We start from the raw sequence: 26,217 nt of genomic DNA on the forward strand, positions 1-26,217 counted from the left end.
ATTCTGGAGTATTCACCATAAATTGAAAACAGGCTCTAGTTATTCCACTACTTAAGAAAGAAAACCTGGAGTTGAGTTTCAACAATTATCGTCCTATTAGCAGCCTTCAATTTGTTTCAAAGTTGGTTGAAATGGCGGTATTCCAGCAGGTACATAATCATATGACTACCCATTCACTTTATCCAACATTCCAATCATCGTATAGGAGACTTCACAGCAATGAAACCGCTCTTCTCAAGGTTAAAAAGGACATTCTTTTGAACGTGGACTCTCAACAAGTCACTGCTGGTTCTATTAGATCTTAGCACAGCATTTGACACAGTAAACCATAATGTTCTTCTCCAGCAAAGCACTGAATTGGTTTGCTTCTTACCTTGCCGACAGAAGTCAATGAATTTCAATACTGGGAGTCCTATCAGACACATTTGGAGTGGACTGTGGGGTTCCCCAAGGCTCTTGTTTGGGTCCGTTATTGTTTACTATTTATGCATCTAAATTATTTGATATAGTTGATAAACACATTCCCAATGTACACTGTTATGCTAATGACACTCAGTTGTACTTGTCTTTTAAACCTGGTTCAAATGTCACTCAGGCAGCAGCCATTAGGGCTATGGAAAACTGTATTAGTGATATACGAGCATGGATATGGCATGATAAATTAATGATTAATGATGACAAAACTGAATTTCTCATTACTGGAACCAAACAACAATTAGCTAAGCTTTCAGTGGACAACCTTAAAATTGGAAGTACCAGCATTGTTCCAAATTCCTCGGTTAGAAATTTTGGAGCTAGGTTTGACTCAAATTTGTGTATAAGCACTCATGTTAATAAGACTTGTTCCATATCCTTTTTTCATCTGCACAATATTAGACGTATAAGTACGTTTTTGTCCAAGGATCCATTAGTCACCCTTATCCATGCGTTTATTACCAACAAACTTGATTATTGTAATAGTATTTTGTATGGCTTACCAACCTGTGAATTGGCTACATTGCAACGAGTTCACAATGCAGCTGCTAGGCTTGTTAGCAACACACAGAAATTCAGCCACATAACAATTACATTAGCTCCCAGGGAAATTCCGCATAGATTTCAACATACTTCTTTTAACTTTTAAAGCTTTACACGGCTTGTCTCCGAAGTACATCAGTGACCTTGTTGGTGTTAGGAAGGCAACTACTTTTTGTCTAAGTTCTAATAATAAAGTGCGCTTGGAATACCCTAAATGTAACATTTTAAAAACAATGGGAGGCAGATCTTTTCTTTATGCAGCCCCTGAGTTATGGAATAAATTGCCGGCGGATATCCAACAATCACAATCCCTCTCTATGTTTAAGCGTAAAGTAAAAAGCTCTCTTTTTAAACTCGCTTTCAACTAAGTTTCATGTTAATTTTTAAATATTGTAAATTTAAATCACTGTTCTTTTAGACATAATTTTATTTTGCCAGTTGTATTTTTGGTAAGCGGTCTTAGCCTTCTTTTTAATATATTACAAATATTTTGTGTAATGCGCGTACGATCAATGTCATGGGGACTGTGCAATATGAATTTCAATTTATTATTTATGATTATTATATAGCAGAGAGTTGATTCCAGTGTGCCATCTATATCCTGCAACAAATTTATCTCGTAATAAATCACATATCCTGACAGCTCATTGCTATAGGGAGTGAGTTTTCCCTGCGCTGTAATATTAACCCAACGTTTTGATGTTATTGAACAGAGCTTAATTTCGCATCATTCTTCGTATCGTGAAGGTATACAGATTTTGCGGCCACTTCTCACAAAAATGGACGGATATCAAAACGTTTCGTGGTTTCATTGATTTCACGCATAATTATCAGGTTGGAGAAGGCGCATCGTGCCTGCCTGCAACGTGCAGATTGTCTCTATTGACCACTGCAAACGTAAGCGCCTCCTCGAATGAAGTCTACACGTAATGAAGAACGCAGAGACAATCAACTCCAAACTGAAACTCAAACATATTGTCTGTCACACACGAAAAGCCCTATCACTGTTTATCCTCAAAGTCCAAAAGATTTACCGGTTGAATTTCTATGAACAGTTGATGCTTTCATATTATAGCCTTTGCATTTCTTACCCTGAAGAGCGCCGATGAAGTGGCCTATCTCCTTCAGCCATTGCAAGAGTGTATGGACAGAGCTTATAATCAAATCCCGTCCTACCAAGCTTCTAACATCAGCAAAACTGATGGGCTACAACCGCACAGCCAGACAAGTATTGATTTTTTTTCTGTTAATAATTCGACTCACTGCATACCTGCAAAGAGCGCAGTAGCATTACACCAAGAAGAAAATGAAGTCGCCCAGAATTAATGATATGCTATTAGCAAAACAATTATCAGAATATCAGTTAAGGACCGAAGGACAGCGACATGAACTATAAATGGATGTTATTAAGACCTGCAGCAAAGGGGGTTCATGTAGGCTGGTAGAAATTAAATTCTGAAATGACGCAAGTACAATTTGCGTCGTATTTCACGCGTGCTTCAAAATATTATAAAAAGACGCGCTCACCATGAAGGAAGCGAATGTGCAGGCAGTTGTACATTTCGATGGAACTTGATGGAGCAATTCTGTTGTCACGAATCCATCAGGTAGTAATCTTCATACGTCCAGTCTTCAACTTAAAAGTGACCCTCATCGGTACATTAATTAAGGTGATCAAATCCCGAACGTTTCTGCATCACACTTAGATTGCAAGGAAAATTATCCAGTCTTATAAAATGTACACGTACATGTATAGCGTGGTCGCCCATAGAAACTCAGATATCCTGTGCACTCATTAAGCGGAAAAATAACGTTTTTCAATTGGCATTTGAGGACCAGAGTTAGGGTTTGGAGCTTGATATTTCTTTCAAACAGTTAACTGTAAATTGGCCTCTTTTTTCGAATGTACGTAAGCCTATAAATGACCCATGTAGCGTCTGCTGTAGGACCAGGTGAATAAAATAGGCTCCAGCAAGTGAAGTTGGCCTTCAACCACTTAATGCCAGATGACGTTGTAAACTCACATAATTGCCCTTATTTGTTCCACGGAGGACATGTACACGTGTACTTTTTTCATTTTAGCGGTTGACGTATTGATGCGTCATGCTTGCAAGATTGAAAATATGCTGAAAAAGCCCGCCCCTATCAGTTTTGTAGGGAAGAAAATCGGTTGTTTAGTGGCTACAGTAGGGTCTCAGAAATGGCGCTGTCCCCTTGCTTAAACTCCAACTGCACATGTGTATAGTACATGTATACGCTTTTGCCACAAGTCGCTTTGGCTAAATAAACACTCATTTGAATTTCTCATCTTTGTCCTTTCTCGTTTTATTTCAGAAATATCTGAAATTCTGCCAATTTCGAATGTACCAACAACCCGCTAATTTGCTGCGCAGACACCAAGGCCCAACCAATAAGGTTGTCATGAATCATTTATGGTTGTTTTAACCTATCGTACGTTACTGGGATCGATCGTTTCGATTCCTTTGATGTACTAGAAAGCCTCAAACAAAACATTAAAAGCAAAACTAAAGCAATAAAACAACAATGCATCGGAGTTAGGCTGCAGCTTGCAGTGATCAGGTACTGCCCAATGCCTTGGCAGTTTGAACGACGCAGAACTTCACTTGAAAAAGAAAGCAGAATAAAACCGAAGATTCACAAGAACTTAACGTCTTTGGAGTGGAATGCCATTATATAAGAGTTCAGATATTCCATTTATAGCGACATCTTTCTCAAATGAATAGCGAGTAAGCTATCCAAAAATAGCGGGAAAAAAATACAACCGAAGTTTGACGTAACGTGATATCGCCGAATTTCCTCGGAAACCCTCATTACCTTGATATTTGATCGTGTAAAGACGGATAGATAAAACCAGGAATTGCTCCGCATTCTGCGTCTTAAAAATGGTCAAGTCGGCACATAGAGAAGTAGGCCGACAACAATGCCCTTTCTTGGGAAAAAATGTTTTGAAATAATTTCCAGGCCGATTCACACACGGTATAGAAGCATTACAACCAATCAAACCAGTTACTTTCATTTTTGTGGGCCTCGTACATCAACTTTCTGCAAGAGGTTCCCGGATACATTTTTCATTTGTACTTTGAAAACAAATCTTAAACTGATACATTAATGAAGATCGCTGATTTGAAATGCTATTCTCACAACCTTGGAAATATATGGAGTAGGGATAAAAATGCTCGTAGGTTTTACTGCAAACGCCATATAGGTAGGGTTATGCACAAACTTAGTGGTGTATCAAAGTCAAACAAGCACCTAATAATCTGAAAGATTTATTCATCCTAGACCGATATGCATTTTAAAACAAGATATCCGTGAATATACCGACCCTTAAGACCCCTGAGATTCGGCATACAGGTATTACGGTAGGCTCTCGCTCGACCGACCTCCGGTAACTCTATCCCCCGTCCTGTTTTAGGTCCTGTTTTTGACTAAAAAGAAAAAAATGAAATAAACTTTTATGTTTCTTGGAAATCGAAATAAAAAATTGAGGCGTCGGTTGAATTGACCGTACCCTCTAAGTGTTCGTTCAACGCCAACAGCATGTAGTATGACTTGTTGCATAATGTATACATGTGCACGGCGTCGTCGTGTTTGTTAATAATACAGAACGTCAGAACCGATAACCAAATGAAACCCGTGCAATATACCATCTAACCTTCAAAGAAAATAGGAAATTTAAACACACACCCTATGACTGATTCAAAGATGAAAATCAGTCCTCTGGGAAAGAATTACCCTTTTATGGAGGTTTAGTAATTCCTTCATTTCACTTTTTACTCCAAGTCTAACGACACAATGGCTTATTCGAGATTGCATGCATTCACGATTGCCAAGACAGATGTAATATTTGTGACTGGAACATAAAAGCGAAGAAGTATTTATACTTCTATAAACACTTCTAGGTTTTTGTCTTTTTTCAAGATACAATATAAGGCTCAACGGGTTAGGTCTAGGGTGAATAATAGAAGGCACAAAGAGGTTTTTTTTCGATCCAAGGTTGCGTTTCAATACCGCAACACTATACACAGGTTTTAGCCACCCTTTCCATTTCTCTACTCCACAGTTCCGCGATCTAAAAAAAGGATCAGTGTACAATTTATGAGCCCCCTCTATGGATTATAAGTCACAATCATTCCAAGCAACCAGCTCTTCCACTTTTTTATTTTGATGGAAACGGTTTCTGCTGGCCTCACTGGGAGTTTTGCACGTGTATGCCACAACAGTTTCGCCGTAAGACGCTCTGAATTATTGATGTCATGACACTGTATTACCAGCGCCGCTTGGGCGTCCTCTCTAATGGAAGCAGTCTACCCTCAGCGGTTGCAAATAATTGAGGTTACTATGGCAACAAGTGGATGTTCTAAGAAATCTAATTCGAATATACTGTGCACAGAAAAATCATTCGCGCAGTGGGAGCCTCGAGAGGCATGTAGGTGCGCATGGTGCATGCGCGGGCTGCTCGGTTTACGGATTTTTGTTCTATGCATTGATATGTTGCCCGTACATCTGTGGCGTGTGACTGCCGTAGATCTTGCAGGGGGACACCTCGGGCCCATATTTTCTAAACGAGAGCATTTCTGGGTTTTGGTCACATTTCAAACATTGACTAAAGTTATCTGTCACTGGATATCTTTTCCTTTTCCAATTTCTGAGCGGGATGGGCGGGGGGTAGGGGGAGAAGGGCACAGGTCTCGAGCAAGGGGTGCTCCGCCCTTTCCCTCTCATAGTTACTGACTTACCTGCTTGTACCGGAGAAATCTGGTTAACAGAGAAGGAATTTATGTTTTTGAAAGGGAATGTGGAGGTTGAAATGCCAATAATCTACCAATACATTAATATTTTCGTAATAATGAAAAGTAAACAGGCCTGAAGTTGTTTTTTCCTAAAGCGCCAACATATCTAGATTCTTTCGATTTTATTTTCATGCAGTCTGTCAACTAACGCAGTGAGAAGGTTTATTCATTTCTAACTTGCTGGGATCAATTTTACCTAAGCATTTAAAAGGATGCTTCCAACCAGATGTTATAGGTTGAAATCATAGAAATGAAGGCCAGGATTTCTTTGTCTTGACACGTCTTCTAATGATCCTTCGTCCTTTAAAGACACCCCAAAAACAAACCACGACATGTACTTTACAGACCTTGATAGTAGGGGACGTGTCGCAGGATACAGGTCAGTCTAGCACTTTCAAAAACTGCGCAAAATGGATCAATAGTTTCACCATCGACAACAAAGGAATGCACTCATGACTTCCTATACCTTGGTAAGTAATTGTCTTCCAAATTGGTCAGTGTTTTTATACTGCATGGAGTAAACCTACACTTAGATAATTTCCTAACAACCATCCACTAACATGAGGGTTTTCAGCACTTTTAGATCTTTTTCAGTTCTATCCGGTTTGTGAGTGATGACAAGACACGATTTGCGCGTTCACCTCCGGTTCCACAGTTCCATGTAAACGGCTATCAATGCACGGAACTCTATGTGCAGTGTATGTGCTATGAGCGTGGTTTAAACTGAAGTGATATCACACTTACTAACCGGATTGGAATTGTTAATAGTGGCATGCTTGGAATGTGTGTTATTTCGTCCCAACAAATGGCATAGCAGCACCACTTGAGAGAAATGTTATTCGATGTCCTCAAAAATGGGATTGGAATTTCACCGGATTTATGTGGACAACATTGTTTCACATGTTTGCAAATATTCCATTCAACATGTCGCCAGGTAAATTTCCGAAGCACTCCAAAGCCTTAAACAAATCAATAAGGAAAGATTTATGGAACAACTCTGGCTTGATCATTGTTCTGTGTTTGCCTACGGAAAAGAAATCTGTAGTTGGATGAAGGGAGATGGCGGAGGACAATTATATCTGTACGAATCACAGATATGGGTCGCTTCCATTAGATCGATGTCAATATGGGGTAGATGTCACCGCGGCGAAATGATGATCAGCCTAATGGAATCTATCCGTGTCGTGGGTTAGTGCAAGCAGTACTGTGGCGATCAGATAAAACGTGCCAAGTCTTCTTATCATGCATTTTTGCTTTTAAGCTTACCTTTTGGCGTATTAAAGTGACGAGATACGCTCAGCAAGTTAATAAAAAGTGTACATACGTCTTCCTGATGCACCCGTAAACGCGAATGAAAATATCGGACTAGTACCTGCTTTTTAAATTGGCGATGAAAAAAATACGGGTAAGCTGATATCTTGTACCGAATAGACACTATAATGGTCATATTTAACTCTGAAATGAGAACCGGTTGAAGCAAAATCCCCTGGTAACTTTATTTCGCTGCTTAGTCAGTTAGTTTCATCGCTTCATATTTTTTTCTGGTGGCAACTCGTAGACTTGAAATGACTAGTATTGTTAGAGGGACAGGATATACATTTGCTCCTTTGAGGTTAAGCCCAGTTTTGCGAACCTTGTCTTCTATCTGTAAACACGCTATTCAGTCACTGCTTACATACAAAGTACAGTCATTTGCAAAACTTAAGGACCACCCATAGAAAATGCGTCTACCTGAAAGAAAACCAAACCTATCCACGAAATGCATGTTACATGCCGAAGGGATACTATAATTGAAAAATATATTGTATAATGCCACACAGAAAGGGTGTATTAATCGTGATGCCACATCTCGTTGGCAAGGTAAATGTACTCATTCAAACAACGAAATCTATTTGGAATTTATCCATAGGACTAGTTAATATGTTGTCCAAAATGCGTGACATGTGTGACTGTTCTTTTAAAGATGATGATGTATTTATTTCAGATAATTTTGACATTTTGTGTTCAAACACGTGAGCAAAACAGGTAAACAGATAACAAGAACAAGCCATGGATGGACAGAAGTAGATGCGCATCTGTTGATGGTTATTGTGACTAATTTAGCTGCTTTTCACAGAAATGGCAGCCTTGAGCTGTATTCTCCCTAGGGAGCTGAGATGGTATTTGGAATGTTTCATGGGCCCGGTGAGCAGGGGTAGTAATATAATGTATTGCGCCTTGATCGGTTTTCTGGATAAGTGCGCTATATAAATATTTATTAATATAATAATAATAATAATTATTATTGTGTGCAGGTGGGATACAGAATGAATTGAAACTAACAACATTCGGAAGAACCAAAGACGAAATTTGACTTGCTTGTGTTGAAAGCTTAGATTTAGAATTGTTACTAGCGTCCTCATCCATTTCATGTATCAATGTCAAGATTTGGCATAAAAACACGATGGTCTGTGTTAAGCCATCATGTTGAAACTCGGCACCCATTGTCTTAATCCTAACATCCAACTGATCTTAATGGGTACATTGTTTAAACCAGGGGTTACCGTACCTTGTTGCTATGTGCACTGGCATTCTCGGTGAAAAAGGCATCTTGTCGGCTAGACAAATTTCCTCGGTCGGTGGCCCTGGTCAGGTATCATCAATATTCCTGGCGATTCGCAATACTCCCTGGCGTTTAATTTTCATTGAAATGATAGTACCATAATGTCGATCAACGATTCCCAACAAAGACCGAAGTATTGAACTACATACACAACGCAACTTCATAGACTCATACACATTGCACTCCTGATTAAATATCCAACACGCTCGCTCGCTCCCTCCACCAGTAAAACGTTTCGTCAGAATTGAACACCCACTGAGCGCAGACTGCAGCCGTCATGCATTCGTGAGCAAGTCAGTGTACCCAAGTCCGTTGTTTTCATACAAGAATTTAAAAAGCCACGACGCACGTTTAATCAGCCTGGCCTTCATCTGACGGTCAGTCGTGCACGTTAGTAGTTTTGGACATTCACTCACAATCGAAAGTATGTTATTCAATCCACGTTCCGCGGATGTTGTCTCTTCTGAAGGCAACTTCCTGGAGAAACGGTGTCACAATCATCAACCAATGAAGACGTTGATAAATGTCAACGGTTGCCTAGAAACAGACGCTGGGATGTTCAATCATTCCTATTTGTTATCAACATCTTCGACTTAGTTGCCCATTACAAAGAAAAAGGCGAAAATGTTACTTCATTGCATCCAATTAAAATAATGCCAGATGAGGCTTCACGATCGGGAACTGTAAACTGATGGGCTTGGCTGTGAGAAATTACAAGAAGCGCTGTGTTCAATGGCATATACAATGCACAATGACAGTCTTTAGAGATTAATGATACAACCAACCTCCGTATCCCTTGACAGGTATTTCATCATTTACACAGGCTACTCTTAGGATGAATTTGGTGCAACGACCCAATCAGCTCTTACCACGTGTGCTCTATGCTAAGTCGAGATGCTTTTTGTAAGCTTTTAAGTGCTAAATGATGGCCAACTACAGTGGTTAAGACAAAGCAAACATGAAGCAATGGACCATAATTAGTCTGGAATAAATTGATGTCTAGTTTCATTAAGCCAAACTACGTAACAGTTAGGTATTGCTACAAGAGTGTTAATATTAAGCGTAATACACACTGTAGCTTTACCAACATGCACCACTATCAGTGATATATAATAATGCTGCTAGTATTGTGGTTGTATTTAAATACAATGTAGTGATAGCAACAATTTAAAATCCCACGAATATATCTTTTTTTTCTGGTTACAGATACTATTCACAGTTGATTTATATATTTAAACAATGTACATTTGCTTGTACTTGCGTATAATGATTGATAGACAGTTACCCTTAATTAATAATTGCCATTCAACAAAGCACATTTTAAGCCGGCGCCTCGACTTTTTCATAGAACAAAGAAGAAACTATATATTACAATCTGACTCTTCACACTTAATGGTGCTTTACATGACAAACATTAACATCCAAGACGAAATGAGACATAGGGGACATAGGAAAAAGAAAATTCATGGGGAAGCCAACTTCACCAGGGTACGAGAAAAAGTGCTGGTTGGTAACCTGATAAACCAATATGCTCATGATGAGGCAACTCTGCCAGTCTCATATTTAATTAACTTCGGTACCCTCCCCGCCCGTGGAAGCAGCCGACTCGATATTTTCAAAAGGAATGCCATTTGCGTGCACTGAAACAAGTTAGCTCGAATACGTTCATTGCGTTTGATTGAACCGGCATACGGCCCCAGTTGACTTGGGCCGACCTTTGGCGCCCGTAGATCTGCTTCGGGAGAGAACAAGAGAGTGCTTGTTTTCACAAGGCAACGTCGGTCCTTTTGCACAGACATAACACGAAAAAGACCGATAGTCTTGCGCGTATAACTGTGATTTTGAAAAGTATGAGCAAACAAAAGGGGTGCAATTCCACCAAATGGTTGTATTTCTGCGCGCGAGCTCATTAATATTTTGTTATCCCACGGGATTTTCCCAATAAGACAGGCCATAATCAGGAGGCATCATAGGAATATTTCTATAAATACCGAATTAAGGACTGACCGCTTCCACTTCAGGGTATTTATTTCACTAAAAGCCCCAAATTGCGGGCCTCTTTTGGATAGAGGCGGGCGACAACTTTCAGAAAGGAGCGCTTATTTTTGGGGTATCTTTGTTGAAAGACGAAGTAAAAAAAAAAAAACCCTTTCGTGGCTAACCCCCATGAAATCGAAACAAATGAAAAGTGGTCTTCTCGCAATAATCTTGAATATCCTGTGAAAAAACAGAGGCCAACCTCTTCACGAGAGTCCCAGGTGGCGCTATTTCGGTCCGATTTTGCACTGTTTTCTAGGGGCGCGTATTTGGTGTAGTGCAACCATAGGGAAAATGATGGATAGCAGAGCGTACCGCTATCTCTTCTTTTCAAATGTCGCAACGGCAACGTCTTGAGTCTACATGGGCCAGTTTCAGTAAATAGAAGATTTTTTTCATAATCGAAAAATGGCTTCATAGAATTTTATGGCCAGAATTCTTCACCTGTTCGTAAATTCCCTATACCAGGCGGTGAATTTGCCCGTAGTTTTGATTTTAGTCGAGCGCCGCACAGATCAGGAAATGTCCATGTAGTTTTGAATGCGGTCTGGCGGTCTATGCGTTTACAATGTATTATGTCTGTGGTACTTCGGTGGGAAATTACCACCTGCGCGCAAAGGCTTAATGCATGTTCAGCGAGGGACCCTATGACCACGTGTGTCCTGGGCGCGTGCAACGGCCCAGTTGAGAAGCTTCCAACCACCCTGTCTATTCTTTGCCTATGAAGTTGTACTTCAAATCGGGAGGATAGCTGTTCTCGAATGACCTCTAATGCGCTTCATTTTGGGCGTACTGAAATGACGCACGGGTAAATGTGTGGGAAAAACTCCTTACACGTGTATTCCTCACAATTTTGCTGTTACCTTCAGTCCTGGGATCTATAGAGGGATCCCAATACGACGCTTTTAGCGTCGATCTGCGCACTTCTGCGTTTGAAAACGAGGCTGTATGTGTCAGTTTCAATTCTTAATACGGTCAGACGATTGAAAGTAAGGAGCCAAGACACAAAATGCATAAATTATGTTAAATTCAGACTTTTCAGGCTGCAAATTTTTGTGGAAGATTCTTTCAGGATGACTAGACACGTAAAATCAAAAGAAAAAATAACGGCAATTTACCGCGAACTAACGTACCTGCGATGGTCGTGTATCTTGTGCAGTGGGCGTGGTTTAAACTGAATTGGTGTCACACTTACGAACCGGATACTGCATGTACTGTGTGGACTCCGCGGGTGCGCGCGATGAAGTTCAACACAGAGACCCTCGGTTTTGATGCGGATATGCGCACACGGCGCTAATGTGAAATCCCTCTATACGCGTCAGATGGGTTTGTAACGCTAAACTTTGAAATCGTACTCCGGAGATTTAACATTATAGACGGATACTTGGTCGTCACACTCATTTCGAAATCAACTTTTAAAAACAACTACATGTAATCAATATTTCACAAATTCAGATCAATAGGCGTCCTTGCATCTCTGTATGACTTTTCAACTGCAGTTGCACTTAAATGCATGGTGTGTCAATGCCACAATCTATGTTTAGACTGCATAATTTGACAAAAACAAAGGAATACACTATATAACAGTTTCAATTTAGTCCAAGAAAAAACGAGCCCAGCCTTGCCTAAAACGGTTGCTTCTTTAACCATTAAATTTCAAAAGTTGTTGCTCAATCACATTTCAAGAAAACGTCGAGAATATTCGTCATATACAGTTGAACAGGGGTTGCAGACTGGCGGCATTCAGAAATAGAATTCGTTTCGTGACAATCCCTTTCCCCGAGACGTATGCATTCTACTGAATTGCAAAGAGGCTTGACGAAATGGTGCAAACATATAATAAAAATGTTCGACGAAAGACGAATTCGTTTTTGAATAAGGGTACCTTCCCATGTGTACGTTATTGGGTGCGTTGCGTACACGATGCATTCATGCGTTTCACTTTCTGGAACACAAAAATTGATCCATTAGGCCCTAACATGACACACGTGTGCGTTGCATTCGGCCGTCAAAATCGACATTTGAAGTTGTCTGACAAGTGACGAAATTAAACACTGAAATTACCCTGCATCGGTTTCAATAGACGACATCGAAAATACACATTTGTGAATTGGAAATCGTGTTAAAATAGCCGGGAAAACCTGGAGAAAAGGGCACACATTCCCCTACGCTTACAACAGATTGAATATGAATAAAGATGCGTGTCTTGGATCAAAAACTTGATAATTTTTTGTCAATAATATTCGGCAATTAATTTGTTATTATATCACTAACATTCAAGGAAACATCCAATGAAAAAGATGGGATTGTTTTTACTGAGATCGGGTTAAATAGGCCCCCTACCTCAAAAGCTTACCAAGCAGAAAAGCTAGCTGTGCTTAGAATGACAACGCAATAATTTTAATGGTGTCCTTGTAAATACAGGCAAAACACTGTGCCTCTTTAACCCTAACACCCTAGAGTGTATATAAAATCAGAATGGAATTGGAGAATTTAGGACTGTTAGAGGTAAACACGGTTTAATTTTCATTTTTCGGAAAAGGTGTTTTGTAAACTTCTTTCAAAAATTAATAATAATTCATGTTTTCGTTATTTAAGGTTTACGTTAATTTTACCGTGAGATTGAAATGTAAAATAACAGTACCTTCCCTAATTTGAAAACAGTAACGTTCCACTCCGCTATCGCATTAAACCTTCCCCGGACTATACGAGCCGCGCCGAAATGAGCGAAATTCTAAATCGAGACAACATTTTGAAAAAAAAGTAAAAAGGAATTCGCTCAAATATTATTACTCGGTACGTGTTCACGTAACTGCCTGCTCTCAGTTCAGTAGTGTAACATGTAGTGTAACATGTCATTCCTTTAAAACATGAGATCGGAACTACTTCGGCTCAGGCTTCAGCCGAGTACCTGGTATCAGGATCACCTATGTTCCCTTGATTTTTGCGCTATAAATAGATTTCACCAATTCTTGCAAGTAATGATGTCATGCTTGTAACTGAAATCTGCCGCCATTAATTTCGAAAAAAATAATTTGGACCTATTGCTTTTCACATTGAGTCACAGTAAAAACTAAGTTGAGCGCTTCCATAAATGGGCCCAGAATAGGGAAAAACAGGCGAGGTTTGACCACTAATGGGGAGGCTGATTGAGGGACCATCATGGTGCTGACACAATAAGCTGTTGAAATACAAAGCCAAGTAGCTAAATTTCATCCGTCATCAGGAGCTCGGAGGCGCTGTTCAAGACAGACGATTGTAGGTGGCGCTATTCATATTACAGGCTCCTTTTGCTTACCTATTGTCGATCTCCGCGAATTTTCTGACTGGAAAGACCGATTTCACAACAAAATTAAAATCATGACAGCGATTTCTCTGTGGACGGACGCCATCTTTACATCCAGTTTGTCCAGTAGTTAACACCCAACCTCCTGGGATTTCCTCTACTGTCTGAGTCTGGGTACAATACGGGAACTGAGGTGCTGAAATAATCCTGCAGGCGCCCCATGAGTTTCTTCACGATGTCTTGCCTCTCCTCGGACAGGTCACTTTTTTCGTTCGGATCATCACTAACGTTAAAGAGCCAGATATTTTGCTCGGGTTTCATTGTAGAGTGTGTCATTGCTTTTCCAGATTCTGGTGGAGGGGTCCAGTGGCCAGCGCCTTTCAAGGAAATATTACAGAACCAGAAAAACAAGTTTACTCGACACGATGCTCTGTATTTCTTATCACGGTCCCAAGTGATTACCAAGAAACAAGCACAACACGCACACTCTCTCCGCATTTGAACTTCCCTCAAGTGGAATTAATGTGATTTTAAAAACACCTCGAAAATGTGATAATTCAAAATGCACTGTTATGCAAAGATGTCAAAAAGGAAGCTTTGGTATAACTCCCTAAAAATGCTGCTATCGAATCAGCACAGTTTAAGATGAAAGCAAGTATTCCTTACCAACAGGTCCTGTCAGGAGTTTCCAGTCTCCAACCCGTACGGCAGCCCGTATTGATGGCGTAAACGTCAAATTGTTGTAGAGACTATCACTGAAAGGAGGTTTGTGACCTTCAAATGGGTCAATGTTATGCAAGATTTCCTTGCGAGCCGAGGGTGCACCTGACCTAGTGGATTGAAAAACAATAATTTTGTTAAGGAAACATCAATGCCTTTGCTCAAGAGGTACCCAATGTTACCCATTCTTTTTTTCTAATGTAACCCCATTATCACTGATTTGAAATGAAAAGGAGCCGCGGAAACAGATTGTACTAAAAGAGCCAATAACCTACAGGACTGCTTGGACTACACATACAGGCATTTGTGGGAGCAGTTTGAACAATGTAAATCGTGTTACTTCTCCAAGTTTACAAATGAAATTTCTATGTGGCACCATGAAGGGGTAAAAAAGGACAATTTTGGGGTAAAAGGAACCTCCACTTTTATCGACCCCTTTCAGGATCAACACCCACAATGTAATAATCATCACTGTAACGACGACAATGGAGTAAATCCTAACTAAGCGACTGCTTTACATCTTGCATACCTCGAGTCCATTGGCGTTTCCAGCGGGGGGGGGCGACTTGCCCCCCGGATGGATTATTATTTTATTTACTAAGAATACTTCATAGGTGAGTAGGGAAGAAAGGAATATATTTATTCATCAAATATTAGCACCAAACACGGAGAAAACAACACCACAAATAAAAGCCTAGGGAACATGAGTAAGGCTTTCGATTTTTCCAACCAAAGCCGCATTTGGTTTTGAATTTGCTCCCCCCCCACCAAAAGCTGGATACGCTGCTACTTGAGTCTTACCTAATGGTTTCCCACAGATTGTAGCCGTCAAGGGGCTTGGTACCATTCAAACTTCCCCCTGCCAGACCCGATACGAGCGTAGGAAACCAATCGCTAACGTGGATGAGTTCATTGTTTTCAGTGCCTCTAACGTGAGTGTCTAGCAACGGACTGTGCACAAACCCAATCCCACGGACACCGCCTTCCCATAAGCTTTTCTTCCTCCCTCGTAGCGGCCAATTGAACCCGCCTGCTTCAGGTGCCCCTCCATTATCTGAGCACAAGACAAACACACATATTTTAAACGACCATGAATTATTGTGTATATGAAAAACGCAAAGGTGGATACTAACAGCAAGCCTGAACTAATAAAAGGTTTGACAATCGGAACTTTGTCATTCAAATGTCAAACTGCACTTTTCTTAATGAAAATGGCACTTTGCAGAGGTTCCATTAAATTGTCTTGAATGAACTTCCTTTGCAATTTAGAGAAAGCTCACTCTAGAAAGTTAAGACGTCCTGAAGTTTATTCTGCGAATATCATCTTAAAAAGCGTGACACCTTGCAATGCATTTACAAGCTTTAATCTTTTGTTTAAACTCCTGCTCTCCTTAGTAGAGGATTAATGTGTTGAAATATACACGTCAAATCCGTACCAAAACGTATACCTGTGGAAAATATTAGCAATGTATCGTTCCAGAGACCAAGTTCGTCCAGCGTTGTCGTGATGTTCCCGACAGCCTCGTCCATGCATGTCGTCATCCCCGCATAGGTCCGCCTCTTCTTGTCTTTGATGTGTGCGTAATGACGCACGTATGATTCGGGTACTTCAAGGGGGATGTGGACAGCTTGCATTGACACGAACAGGAAAAACGGCTGGAAGAAAAAAGATCATCAGAAAGTCTTTTTATTACTAACAGTAGCGGTTCTGATCCTTACGTTTGTTAGAGAAATGACCTTTACAAGCTACCTGCTTTAATATATAACCATGCTGGTTCCTTCTCCGCTTTCATGATATCTTATACCATAGACACAATTGTACAGTATAAGTTAACACTTTAAGCTCTACTTCCTTGATGACAAAAAGATTTTTTCCATATACAACCCCCAATGCAGTTCATCGCAAGTCCTACTACAAGTGCCTTTATCAAGTCAAGTCAGAAACATTTTCACACGACCAGTCAAAAGTTACATGTTGAACAACGAAAAAGGTGTATTTTTGTCCAAGTTAATTTGAATTCGTGTAGCTTCTGACTTGGCTTTTGACCAGGTGAACTGGGATGGACTGGTAATGGACTCGACAACAGCACAGCCCCAATGGAACGAAAACAGAACACCTCGGCATATACATTGTACATGTAGACAGATGTAGACTTGAAGAAGGCACAGTTAGGTCACTATGCTCACCATCTCTGGTAGAAGCGACCTTTAAGGCGGGCACTAGGGTGGCGGTCTTTTTTGGCGGCACAGTTATAACCGTACGTGCGTCAGTGCAGAGCCCTCAAGGGAGAGAGTACTTGTGAGTAAAGGACACTCTCGAAAAAAGAACACCTCTGAGGGGGGATCGTTGAAGAACTTGACCGGGAATAAACATTTCTCACTCTCAGTTTCCCAAATCTTTTCAACTGCTTCCATGGATCGTCGCGTTTATCATCCGGCGGCAGAGTTATCCCTCTACATTATACACATAATGGACCAGAAATGAGGTTGTAGTGTACGTCAATGCGCCGAAATCCCAGGTTACGCATGGCAGCTACCTTCCCTGTCAGTGAATTTTGTTCAATAGGGATGCGCATGAGTAGATCTTTTTGGCACCTCCCCCATAAAAAGCACTGACCGGGACGATGGCTGCCATGCATAACCTCCGTTCCAAATTATGACGTTAGAAAATTTCACGGTTTTAATACTTGGGGTACTATAACCGGGCCAAAATTGGGTACATGCATAGTGCCCAATTGGGCACTAAATATCAGAATTAACGTCCGTGCGTCGTCTTGACAATGATAGTGTCCCCTCGTGATTGCTCTTCAGCCAAGCAATCAGGAATTCGAACCAGCAAGAGGGTTCAATAGTTAAGGCCCTTGACTGGTACCTTTAAAAAGTTGAATGAAAAAACATGTGCCAATGGATTTCTTGTGGAGTAATCACAAAGGTGTTCGGGGAAGGAGGTTGGTAACACGAACTGTAATTTGTAATACCAAGTTGTACGGCGTTACTACCTTTTCTTTGTCATGCTTGGTTATAATTTCCTGTGCTCGTTTCGCAAAGAGATGAGTTGAATATTGCCCCTTATACTGCCAAGCTACGTCCTCTTGGTCTCTAAAATCATAGAATGACCCCCTCATGTGCGAGTAGTAAGTGCCGCTGCCTTCTAAAAATCCTGCAAAAGGACACACAAAAACCTGACATCAGCAACAACGATACTTAAATGCATGTAATACTTCAGAAAGCAGGGAAAATCTTTAGCTTGAATTTAATTGGCTATCACGAGGCAACAAGCCACCAAGTGTTTGCCTATGACGTGCACTGTCCGCTTTTACGATCAACGTGTGGAAATACGATAGCGAATGCTGATAAAGTGTAGGTGTAAATAATTTTGAAACAAACCAAGAAAGTAATTGATGCTTTTTAAATATATGATAATCAAAATTCTTGGGGTAAGCAACTGTCCTTCTTGGTCAATTTCGTTCACACCTCTCCACAGTAGTCAGTCAATCACAATTACAGTACATGCACAATGATGTGGTGACCAACTTCCCCGCATCAATCGATTTTAATGCTGCACTGCAAAAACTAGGGTGTTAAATTTAACACCCCGGTGTTTTAAGAGAACTACACCAACACTTTTCACTGGTGTTAAAACGTTTGCTGTTATTTGGTGCTACTTTTGACACCCCCAGTGCACACGTACCTGTTTTGCATACATAGTGTGGACATCCCTTTGTTCTGTGGTTAAGGAAACTTGAGGAAAATGCTCCTTTTTTCCAACTAGGATAACACCTTCGAGCTGGATTTTTGATGATTTCCTGGACTGTCCCTTTTCATTTTACCACGGATAACCTTGACCCCAAAATGCCCCTGAAACTGTTTTTCAGAGAGGGGAAAACATTGTGTGGACGTGTGCGAGTCCACACAACGCCATCACACCCTACATTATGTGGGCGTCTTTTGTGCAAAGGTCCACACTATGTATGCCACGCCTGCACATTGTAACACTTTCAGGTGTGCAAAGTAACACCAGCGATGTTAAAGGAACACCCCATGGTGTGGTTATCTGATAACACCAAAATGTGTTGATTTTAACACCACAATTTTCGCAGCGTGTGTTTTAGGTTCTGCAAACTGTGCAAAATTCTTCACGTTGTGACCGGTGTGTGATGATGTGAAAGGTAAACTGAATAAGACTAGATTTAGGCCAAAAATTGTAGGACTCACTTCCCAATAACATTGCTCTTATTTCTGTTGTTTTGACTTGAACATTTATGGAAAATTTAGATTGACACCTTTTAAGACGTTTGTGAACCCTTGTCAAAACTCTTTTTAAACTGTCTGGGCCGAATGCAACACCACGAATGCACATACGGTAGGCCTACGCGTCTGGTTGCAAACCGAAACGCAATAATCCACAGAAAACCCATAGAAATATGCCCTGACCACGTCGCTGTCTTGCGCACAGTAACACTCCAGATATAACGCATCTAGCTGGTAAAACAGCATCGACTTGTACCGTAACGGAGCTTTCCATGAGCATATTGGGACCCCATTTTTACTGCGTATACAAAGACATGGAATAATCAGTTACTACACGGGGGAAACAAGAGGGTGCAATTTTCTTAGCAACTGAGGCTCCTTTGGCCGGAACTGAACTTCACTGCTTTACGAACGACTAGGAAATGCACGGTCGCATCGGTACCAACAAATGAACATTCCCAACCAATATGGCTCTTTTCAGCCGATAAGAGAGTGCTTCAGCTCGAGGCGGATACTGAACGGTAGAAGGGAATTGAACAATCAGCTGGTTATGTCTCACCAAAGAAGGTATCGAAGCCCCGTCGTGTTGGCCAACAGGCCTTCTTGTAGAATCCAAGATGCCATTTGCCTACTATGTGGGTAGAATAGCCCGCTTCTTTTAATTTTTGTGCAATTGTGATTTCATCTAAAGGAAGACAACTTGGCATAGTAGGGTAAAGGACGGCGTGTTGAAATCCGGTGTGAATCTAAGTGACAGAAGAAAGTGGAAATAATATCAAATCAAAACACCGTGTTTTAAGCTAACCTGTGTTTATTTAATCAGCATCTCCAGAAGTATGCTTACAATAGTGGCGTATTAATAAGCAATAAGCTAGCAAACACATTGCAGCTTTTCGCGATCTGGACTTTGGGGTGAGCTTGAAGGGTGTATGCAACGTAATTTTTCTGAGACACAACCCTTGAAAATGCACCTCTGTGTTTCAATGAAAGTGATGTTCAACGCTTGTTTTGCTAAAAAGGTATTTCGGTGCAGTTCAATATGTTTTAACTGCATGATGTGAATCTTATTTACCATTACCAGAAAGCTGCTAGAGACTGCGTCATAGGTATCAACGCGCTGGCCCTGCACTCCGAGATTTTATTTAATTTGACTTGACTGCATTACTTTTATCAAAATGAAATAACTAAGTCACTTGCCATAGATTGATGAGGACGGATCCAAGGGTACCAGTGACTTTTACCTGATATCTTCCGGTCATTAGCTGCGTTCTCGTTGGGGTACAGATCGGCTGAACGTAGTAGTTGGAAAGTTTCACGCCCTCTGCGGCAAGTCTGTCCAAAACAGGTGTCTTGATTACAGAGCCATGGTAACCAATGTCATGGTAACCATAGTCATCAGCAAGAATAAAGACTATATTAGGTTGTTTCCTCCTTAGATTTGTCGAATGATGAGATGTGGACGCGTCGATACTTTCCCGGGTAGAGTTTGCAGATATTGGCTTACCAACACTCTCTTTGAAAATATTGGTCTTGTTGGCGATGATTCTGCTATTTTGACGCAAGCTGTGCTTGGTTTCGTCTCTCCGGATATCAAGAAATTCGTTAAAGAACAAACACGAACCTGCCATCATCAGCAGCAGCAAAGAAAGTAAAAACAGGAGTTTTCTTCCACCGAGTACTCCTGACCTTCCCAGCCAACGTTTGCATACAGTGGTTAAAGACATGCTGAAACCCTGAACAGGATTTGAGGGAATGTGTTTTGGACCTGACTATCCTGTTGTCACTCAGTGTCTGGGTTGCACTCTTCATAAATTAGTTACGATCCAATGCACGATGCTGACACTACAGGAAAAAAGGGAAATTAAATGAACTTTTAATATATCCCGTGTCTACAGACAAAGGAGATACATGCACGCAAAGTAAGTCCAAGCTTAAAAATACTCACGAAAGGTGGTACAATGTGAAGGTATCGATATTCAAATGTGATTAAAACAGTAATTTGCCGCTAATTTCGTTGGCACAGCTAAGTGATTTTGCATATCTTGAAAAGCGCACGCACAATTAGAAATGCCAAAGTGACTTTTTAAGGTCAGTCGAAGCAGACGACCAGCTACATGAGGATAGTTTGCTTTGTCGTCGTCACTTTCCTAAGGGTTGCTCTTCATTGAAAGAGTATAAAAACCTAACATGCGACTCGCCAAACGCAGGATCATCGTTTCATATTTTATACGCTTTATGATTCCGTTGGCGGTCATATTTCCCTTATTTATGGTTAACATGACCCATGACAATAAAGAAATTGATGACCGACGCCAACAATAAGCTTACGGCATTCAGCAGGGTCAGGAAAGCCAACAACTTGCGAAACGAGCTGCTTTCAAAAAGAACAAGACTCCAGCTTTTATGAACCATGCTCCCGACTCGTCGTCTCCAGCCGGGGGAAATCGCAACAAGTAGAACTCTGACTTGATTCAACAGGCCGCTGGAACCTGCCCCAGCGAATGGCGAATCTTACGCCGCGTGGAGCCAGTTCAGTACGTTTTCATACCGCGAAAGGAGATTTCCGTACCATTCCTAAGGCAGCTTCCAGATACATGTACATGTATAGCAATGGGCACAAATTTACCTGTCGGGCTATCGGCCCTGACTACTGAGGCTTGTTGGTATTAAATTGGACCCCATGAACGCCAGTTGGCGTGGCTGGGTAGGCAAAAGTCGTGCCCGCCCTGTACCTTATTGGTTAAATCAAAACATCTGTATGTATGTGCCCCTGCATCAGAGTCCACACATTGGAAGTACATCTAGGTCGGCTTAAGGGCTAGGGGTCCATTACAGTTCGGTGTAAGTAATGAACACTCTATGTATGAGGCATGCATGCACTATGGACGACGGTGGACTTTGACCGTGCATATTGTGTAAAGAACAGGAGCTATATAGCCTGTTTTGCAAAGGCTCCGTGTACATGTACATGTAGATTGATTTCAGTTAGTCATACTACTTGCTGATGGACAGAGAAAAAAGAGAGAAAAAAGTACCATGGTGGACGCTCCTTGGGTAACTCAACCCGTGCTAAATAACACTAAAGACATGCAAAATGGAAAAAAGGAAACAAATAGGAATTTTTTTTTGTTCTGAAGGTGGCGAATTCAAAAGATACGTTTTCATGCATGTAAATCTCCAAAATCTACTGTACTAAATGTCACTGTGTTCCCCAGACGGCTGCATGACAGTGATGGCCATTAAACTGAACTGCATGAATGTGACGGTACTGTATACAAAAGCGTGAATATTGCACACTGAACAAACTTAATTCCAGCCCCAGTTGGTGGGCATCCAAGTTTAAGATATGGATTACGAGGTTCGTGCAGATATTATTTGCATTAATATCTGTAAAAAGGTTTCTTGCCAGCTTTATGTGTGCTGAGAATCCAAAATGTTACACATGTTCACCTTGGCGTACGTCAGTTCATTCAGCCTGGAGGAATGGGGCACCCTGTCCAGCGCCTGCACCGCACTCCAGAGAACGTCGCATGATTCACTGGCAGATCTGGATCACATAATGGGATACCAACATTTTGATTTAATAAGTGGAGCTAAATGAGTTGCAAAATCGCATTCAAAGAGTGTAACTGTTATTCTGTTTACGGCCTTTTCTTTGGACCGCAAAGTTTTATCGTTTATGTCGCTTAATGAAAGATGCGTAAAACGTCCTAACGGTGTGAACAATGATTGAATGGTGATTGCGCCTGTGTAATGAATAATGGTCCATGAACACACTCCGCAAAGGTTGTATAGTCTCTGGTGGTCAACCTGGTGTAATGAATAATGGTCCATGAACACACTCCGCCAAGGTTGTATAGTCTCTGGTGGTCAACCTGGTGGGTAGCTGAGCTACAGTTTTGTTCTCAGTGTGCATTGCAGGGTTGTTGACAGTTTTTCAACAGAAGAGCAAGTTTGTGCAGAATGAACCCACGTTTTAATACTCAAGCTGATAATGATTTCCCACATTAACAACCCTTTAGCTTGAGCAACTTCAGGCAATAATAAACCTTTTTCACCCGCGTGACTGGATTGCACTGAATGTAAACAATACCACCACGTGTGGACCGCCTTGGCCACGGTGATCGCGTGTATTTCTGTCGGCATGCAGCTTCAACCACGTACACGTGCGAACGCTGCATACTTGGTTGTCTTGAATAATAGATTACCATCACACTATCCACTCATTACCGTCACAACACATGGCGGTCCTGCACGATTGTGATATCAAAGGTCTATAGGGGGCGACGTAGTATATGGAGTAGGTGGAACAGCTTGGTTCCCACATTAAGGTGAAGCTTGATTAAATTTCTCTATTTTCCCGATGAAGAGTTGTTTTTGTTTTTTTCCCCCGGATTTCGGCCACCCCAAAGTTCAGCAATCAGTGCACTGTGAAAGCCAGTGTTGTCAAAGATGTGGAAACTCGTGGTAGATTTGATGAAAGTTTGCGTCACACTCGAGATGTCTGTCTTCCATGGGTCCAGGCTTAAAAGTGTAGCTGCAATGAGTTTTTCTTAGACACCATTTTTCTTCAACTTTACACTCCTCTTCAGTGTATGAAAAGTTGGTCACAATAATAAAGGTATTTGGTTAAATGCACTGAAAAGTGCTGTTATCTAAACACCATTATTCATTGATTTCCTGGATAACTGAGGGAAGACTTAGTTCAGTGCATAGGTTTTTCCTGTGAACTCAAAATTTACTTCTGTGAAAGGGACTGATGCTTGGTTACTGCCACATGCATACACAACAACAGATCAGCAGAGAAGAGAAAAGTTTGTTCCACGAATTCTACAGCTTTTTTAGTGAATGTGGAAATCTCATTAGCATAAAAGCAAAAGAGGTAGTGAAATACCCTTTTAAAAAGTAACAAAAGTTGAAAATTAGGTCAACTGAGATACAAATGTGCATTCTGAAGGTTCGTCTTGTCACAAATTGAAACAAATTGAAGCTACCCTTTAAAGCTACATATAAAAGGCAACGGCTATAAGTCATGCATGCATATAGTCACTGGCCTACAGGCAAACAATGTCTCCGTTCAAGAATACACGGTAGGACTGTGGCTTTTTAAATTTCTACCCTGAACTGACACAGTGTTTGCCTGTGGGCCAAGCTACATCAAACACAACGTGGTCTTTTGCGCAATGTACATGTACACTGTACATGTCAGCGTTTTGGCGATAACGTCATCCAATCAGCCGGGGAGCGCAAACAGCCCAAAGGGGATTTTTTGTGGGCGGGGAAATGCAATTAATGGGGTAAACATTAAATTTACGATGTTTTGAAATGGTTACGCATTTATTGTTATTTTGAAATACTTCACGTGAACTAAATGATTTCTATTTCTGTTACCCCTTAACCCAGTAAGAATTGCAACTGTCGGAATGGACCTTGGACGTGTCATTGTTAAAACAAGCTTGTTTGACTGTGTCGAGAGCGAATATTGGCCTATCAATTGCCGACGTGTTAATTGTTTCAGTACTGTGCCTCTGGCGCCTTATGTCAAATTATTGCGTGCTGTCCAAATAATAAACCACGTAAGCAGGGCATCTGTCAATGTTTCCTCTGTATATTGAAATAACTATTCAACACAGTTGGTTCATCAATAACTCATCTGACAATCATAAACAGCATTGCATTAATCAGTATGCAATACGGTTGACTTGTTAATCTTGTGGACCGCACCACGGATCCTTATTCCCCCAGTCCACACAGATAGTGAGCAAAAAGGGCAGACGGAAAGGGAAGTCACTGCTTTAGCACAACGTGCATCATGTGCATGTCCTAAATATTTATACTTTATTCTATCAGTTTCTTACCGCCATGTTTCTATCCATTCTTCTGCGGTTCGAGTTTCAACTTCCCATGTCTTGTCTCTTCAACGTGGGTATACATATGACGCACGTTCTACGTGACCTCCTTTCTGGACTACCTTACACGTGCATGTAGGCCTACTTATACTGGCCCGATGCACAGTCGATTTTTTTTTAAAGCGAAGGCGAGGGAGTTGCGTCCTTAACAAAGGGCAATCTTTCCTTTAAGCATCCAGAAACACCATTAGTCTCCTCTACTCACAACAGTCGACTGCAATGAACCCCTTAGTAATTAACTAAATTACAATACAAATAACAATACAACCAAAAGGTCCAGCAAGCTGACCGAACCTTATAAATGACGTTAAAGACTCTCGGCCAGACGTCTCGACAGTATCCACTATATTATACATTTTTCACTAAGTAACAAAATTATTACAAAGGCCTCTGTAAAGGCAAAGACGTGAATAAAATAACACAAATACCTTAGCGGTCTTTCGTCAATTCATCCAACCGATCTGCACGTGAACAGTGAGGTACATAAAACCATACGTATACGTGTACATGATTCGCTTTACTTGTTGTATTGGCTATGTGCGAATACTCCAGCATTTTCTCCTGCACGCCTGGGTGAAGCGACCACGAAAGTAATTTATTCAGCCTCGGGAACCTTTTGTTGTGTTCATTTGCAATTGAAATGGCGCGGGGATAAAACGTTTGAATAACAAAAGAAGATCATGTGGTACATGGCTAGATTGTCCCTGGTTGCATAACACGAGCATTATGCTTCTGCCACTTGTGGCGCAAGTGGTGCATGCATTTGTGTGCAGAAGTATAGACAGGGGATGGTTGACTGAGTCACGGGTGCCGCACACTAATTGGTCTGGATACCAAACCCAATGTTTCAGACTATTCTCATTATACCCAGCAAGAAATGAGACCGAGGGGTACCCCCCCAACATGTCCAATCCCTATACACATTCCAGACTATTGTTACTTAACACATCCCCCAAGATGTCTGAAAGGAATTCCCCAGATTCCTGCGAGACAATGACCAACACAAAGCAGGGGGGGGTCTCTCCGTCTCATACCTTGCTGCATATGATTCTCGTCGACTAATGGAGAAAGGACACAGAAGTTTGAACTGCGCGGGCAGCATCAGGCATATTACCACTCTCTGTCATGCCTGGTGTGTCCGTAACCAGAGCACTGCAAATGCTTGCCATGCCACCTGTTTCACAACCATAAGGGCCCTCTGTACCCCATGATCATCGCCGCAATTCTTTTGCTGGTAATCTGCATAAAATAAATAGGCAAGTTGTTTATTGGACTTTGAGATCTATATGAATCCTTTTAATTACAGAATTCATACAAAAAAGTATTTTTTGAGATTTATAATCACTCCCTGTGATGAAACAGCGCATCTGTTTTTGCGAACTTAACTGTCCTGAGGTGGTCAACATGTTGTTGGCCGGTCTTAGCCAATTTCAAAGACTTTCGAAACCTGATGGCTCGGAGTGATAAAATTACAAACATTGTATGGATAATGAGAGTGAATCAAATTCTTTGAAATATTACTCACGCATCGGCCAAAGTATTTGAAAGCTAATGGTAGATATTTTTATTTCTTTTTCCTCT

At 41.1% G+C, this 26,217-nt stretch overlaps 2 protein-coding genes across 8 annotated transcripts in view; both read right to left on the minus strand.

Moving 5' to 3' along the window:
- LOC110986216 (short transient receptor potential channel 7-like) overlaps positions 1–10,980 on the minus strand; it is a 43,220-nt gene extending 32,240 nt beyond the window's left edge. Inside the window, exon 1 of one of the 2 annotated variants that reach the window (XM_022247913.2) lies at positions 8,380–10,980. In XM_022247913.2, coding sequence (XP_022103605.2) covers positions 8,380–8,420 — 41 coding nt within the window. In that variant the 5' untranslated portion in view covers positions 8,421–10,980. Of the gene's footprint in view, positions 1–2,108; positions 2,231–8,379 lie in introns of those variants that run through there. The other variant, XM_022247914.2, reaches the window with a different exon arrangement.
- Positions 10,981–11,334: 354 nt separating this feature from the next.
- On the minus strand, positions 11,335–25,214 carry LOC110986227 (arylsulfatase B-like). Of its 6 annotated transcripts, none has more exons than XM_022247938.2 (9): positions 25,065–25,214; positions 22,178–22,274; positions 19,969–20,569; positions 19,287–19,473; positions 17,476–17,636; positions 15,925–16,132; positions 15,440–15,530; positions 14,423–14,586; positions 11,335–14,133 (listed from the first exon to the last, which is right to left on the minus strand). In XM_022247938.2, the coding sequence occupies exons 3-9, from the start codon at positions 20,449–20,451 to the stop codon at positions 13,865–13,867; spliced, it is 1,563 nt and encodes a 520-aa protein (XP_022103630.2). In that variant the 5' UTR covers positions 20,452–20,569; positions 22,178–22,274; positions 25,065–25,214; the 3' UTR covers positions 11,335–13,864. The 6 variants fall into 6 exon arrangements, with proteins under 6 accessions (XP_022103630.2, XP_022103623.2, XP_022103624.2 ...); XM_022247931.2 differs by having other exon boundaries at positions 15,278–15,530; XM_022247932.2 differs by lacking the exon at positions 25,065–25,214 and adding an exon at positions 24,586–24,975 and having other exon boundaries at positions 15,278–15,530.
- Positions 25,215–26,217: the final 1,003 nt, after the last annotated feature.

Source organism: Acanthaster planci, linkage group LG02, assembly GCF_054643075.1.
Source record: "Acanthaster planci isolate LZ-2023a linkage group LG02, COTS_SCS, whole genome shotgun sequence".
In the NCBI taxonomy this organism is placed as follows: domain Eukaryota; kingdom Metazoa; phylum Echinodermata; class Asteroidea; order Valvatida; family Acanthasteridae; genus Acanthaster; species Acanthaster planci.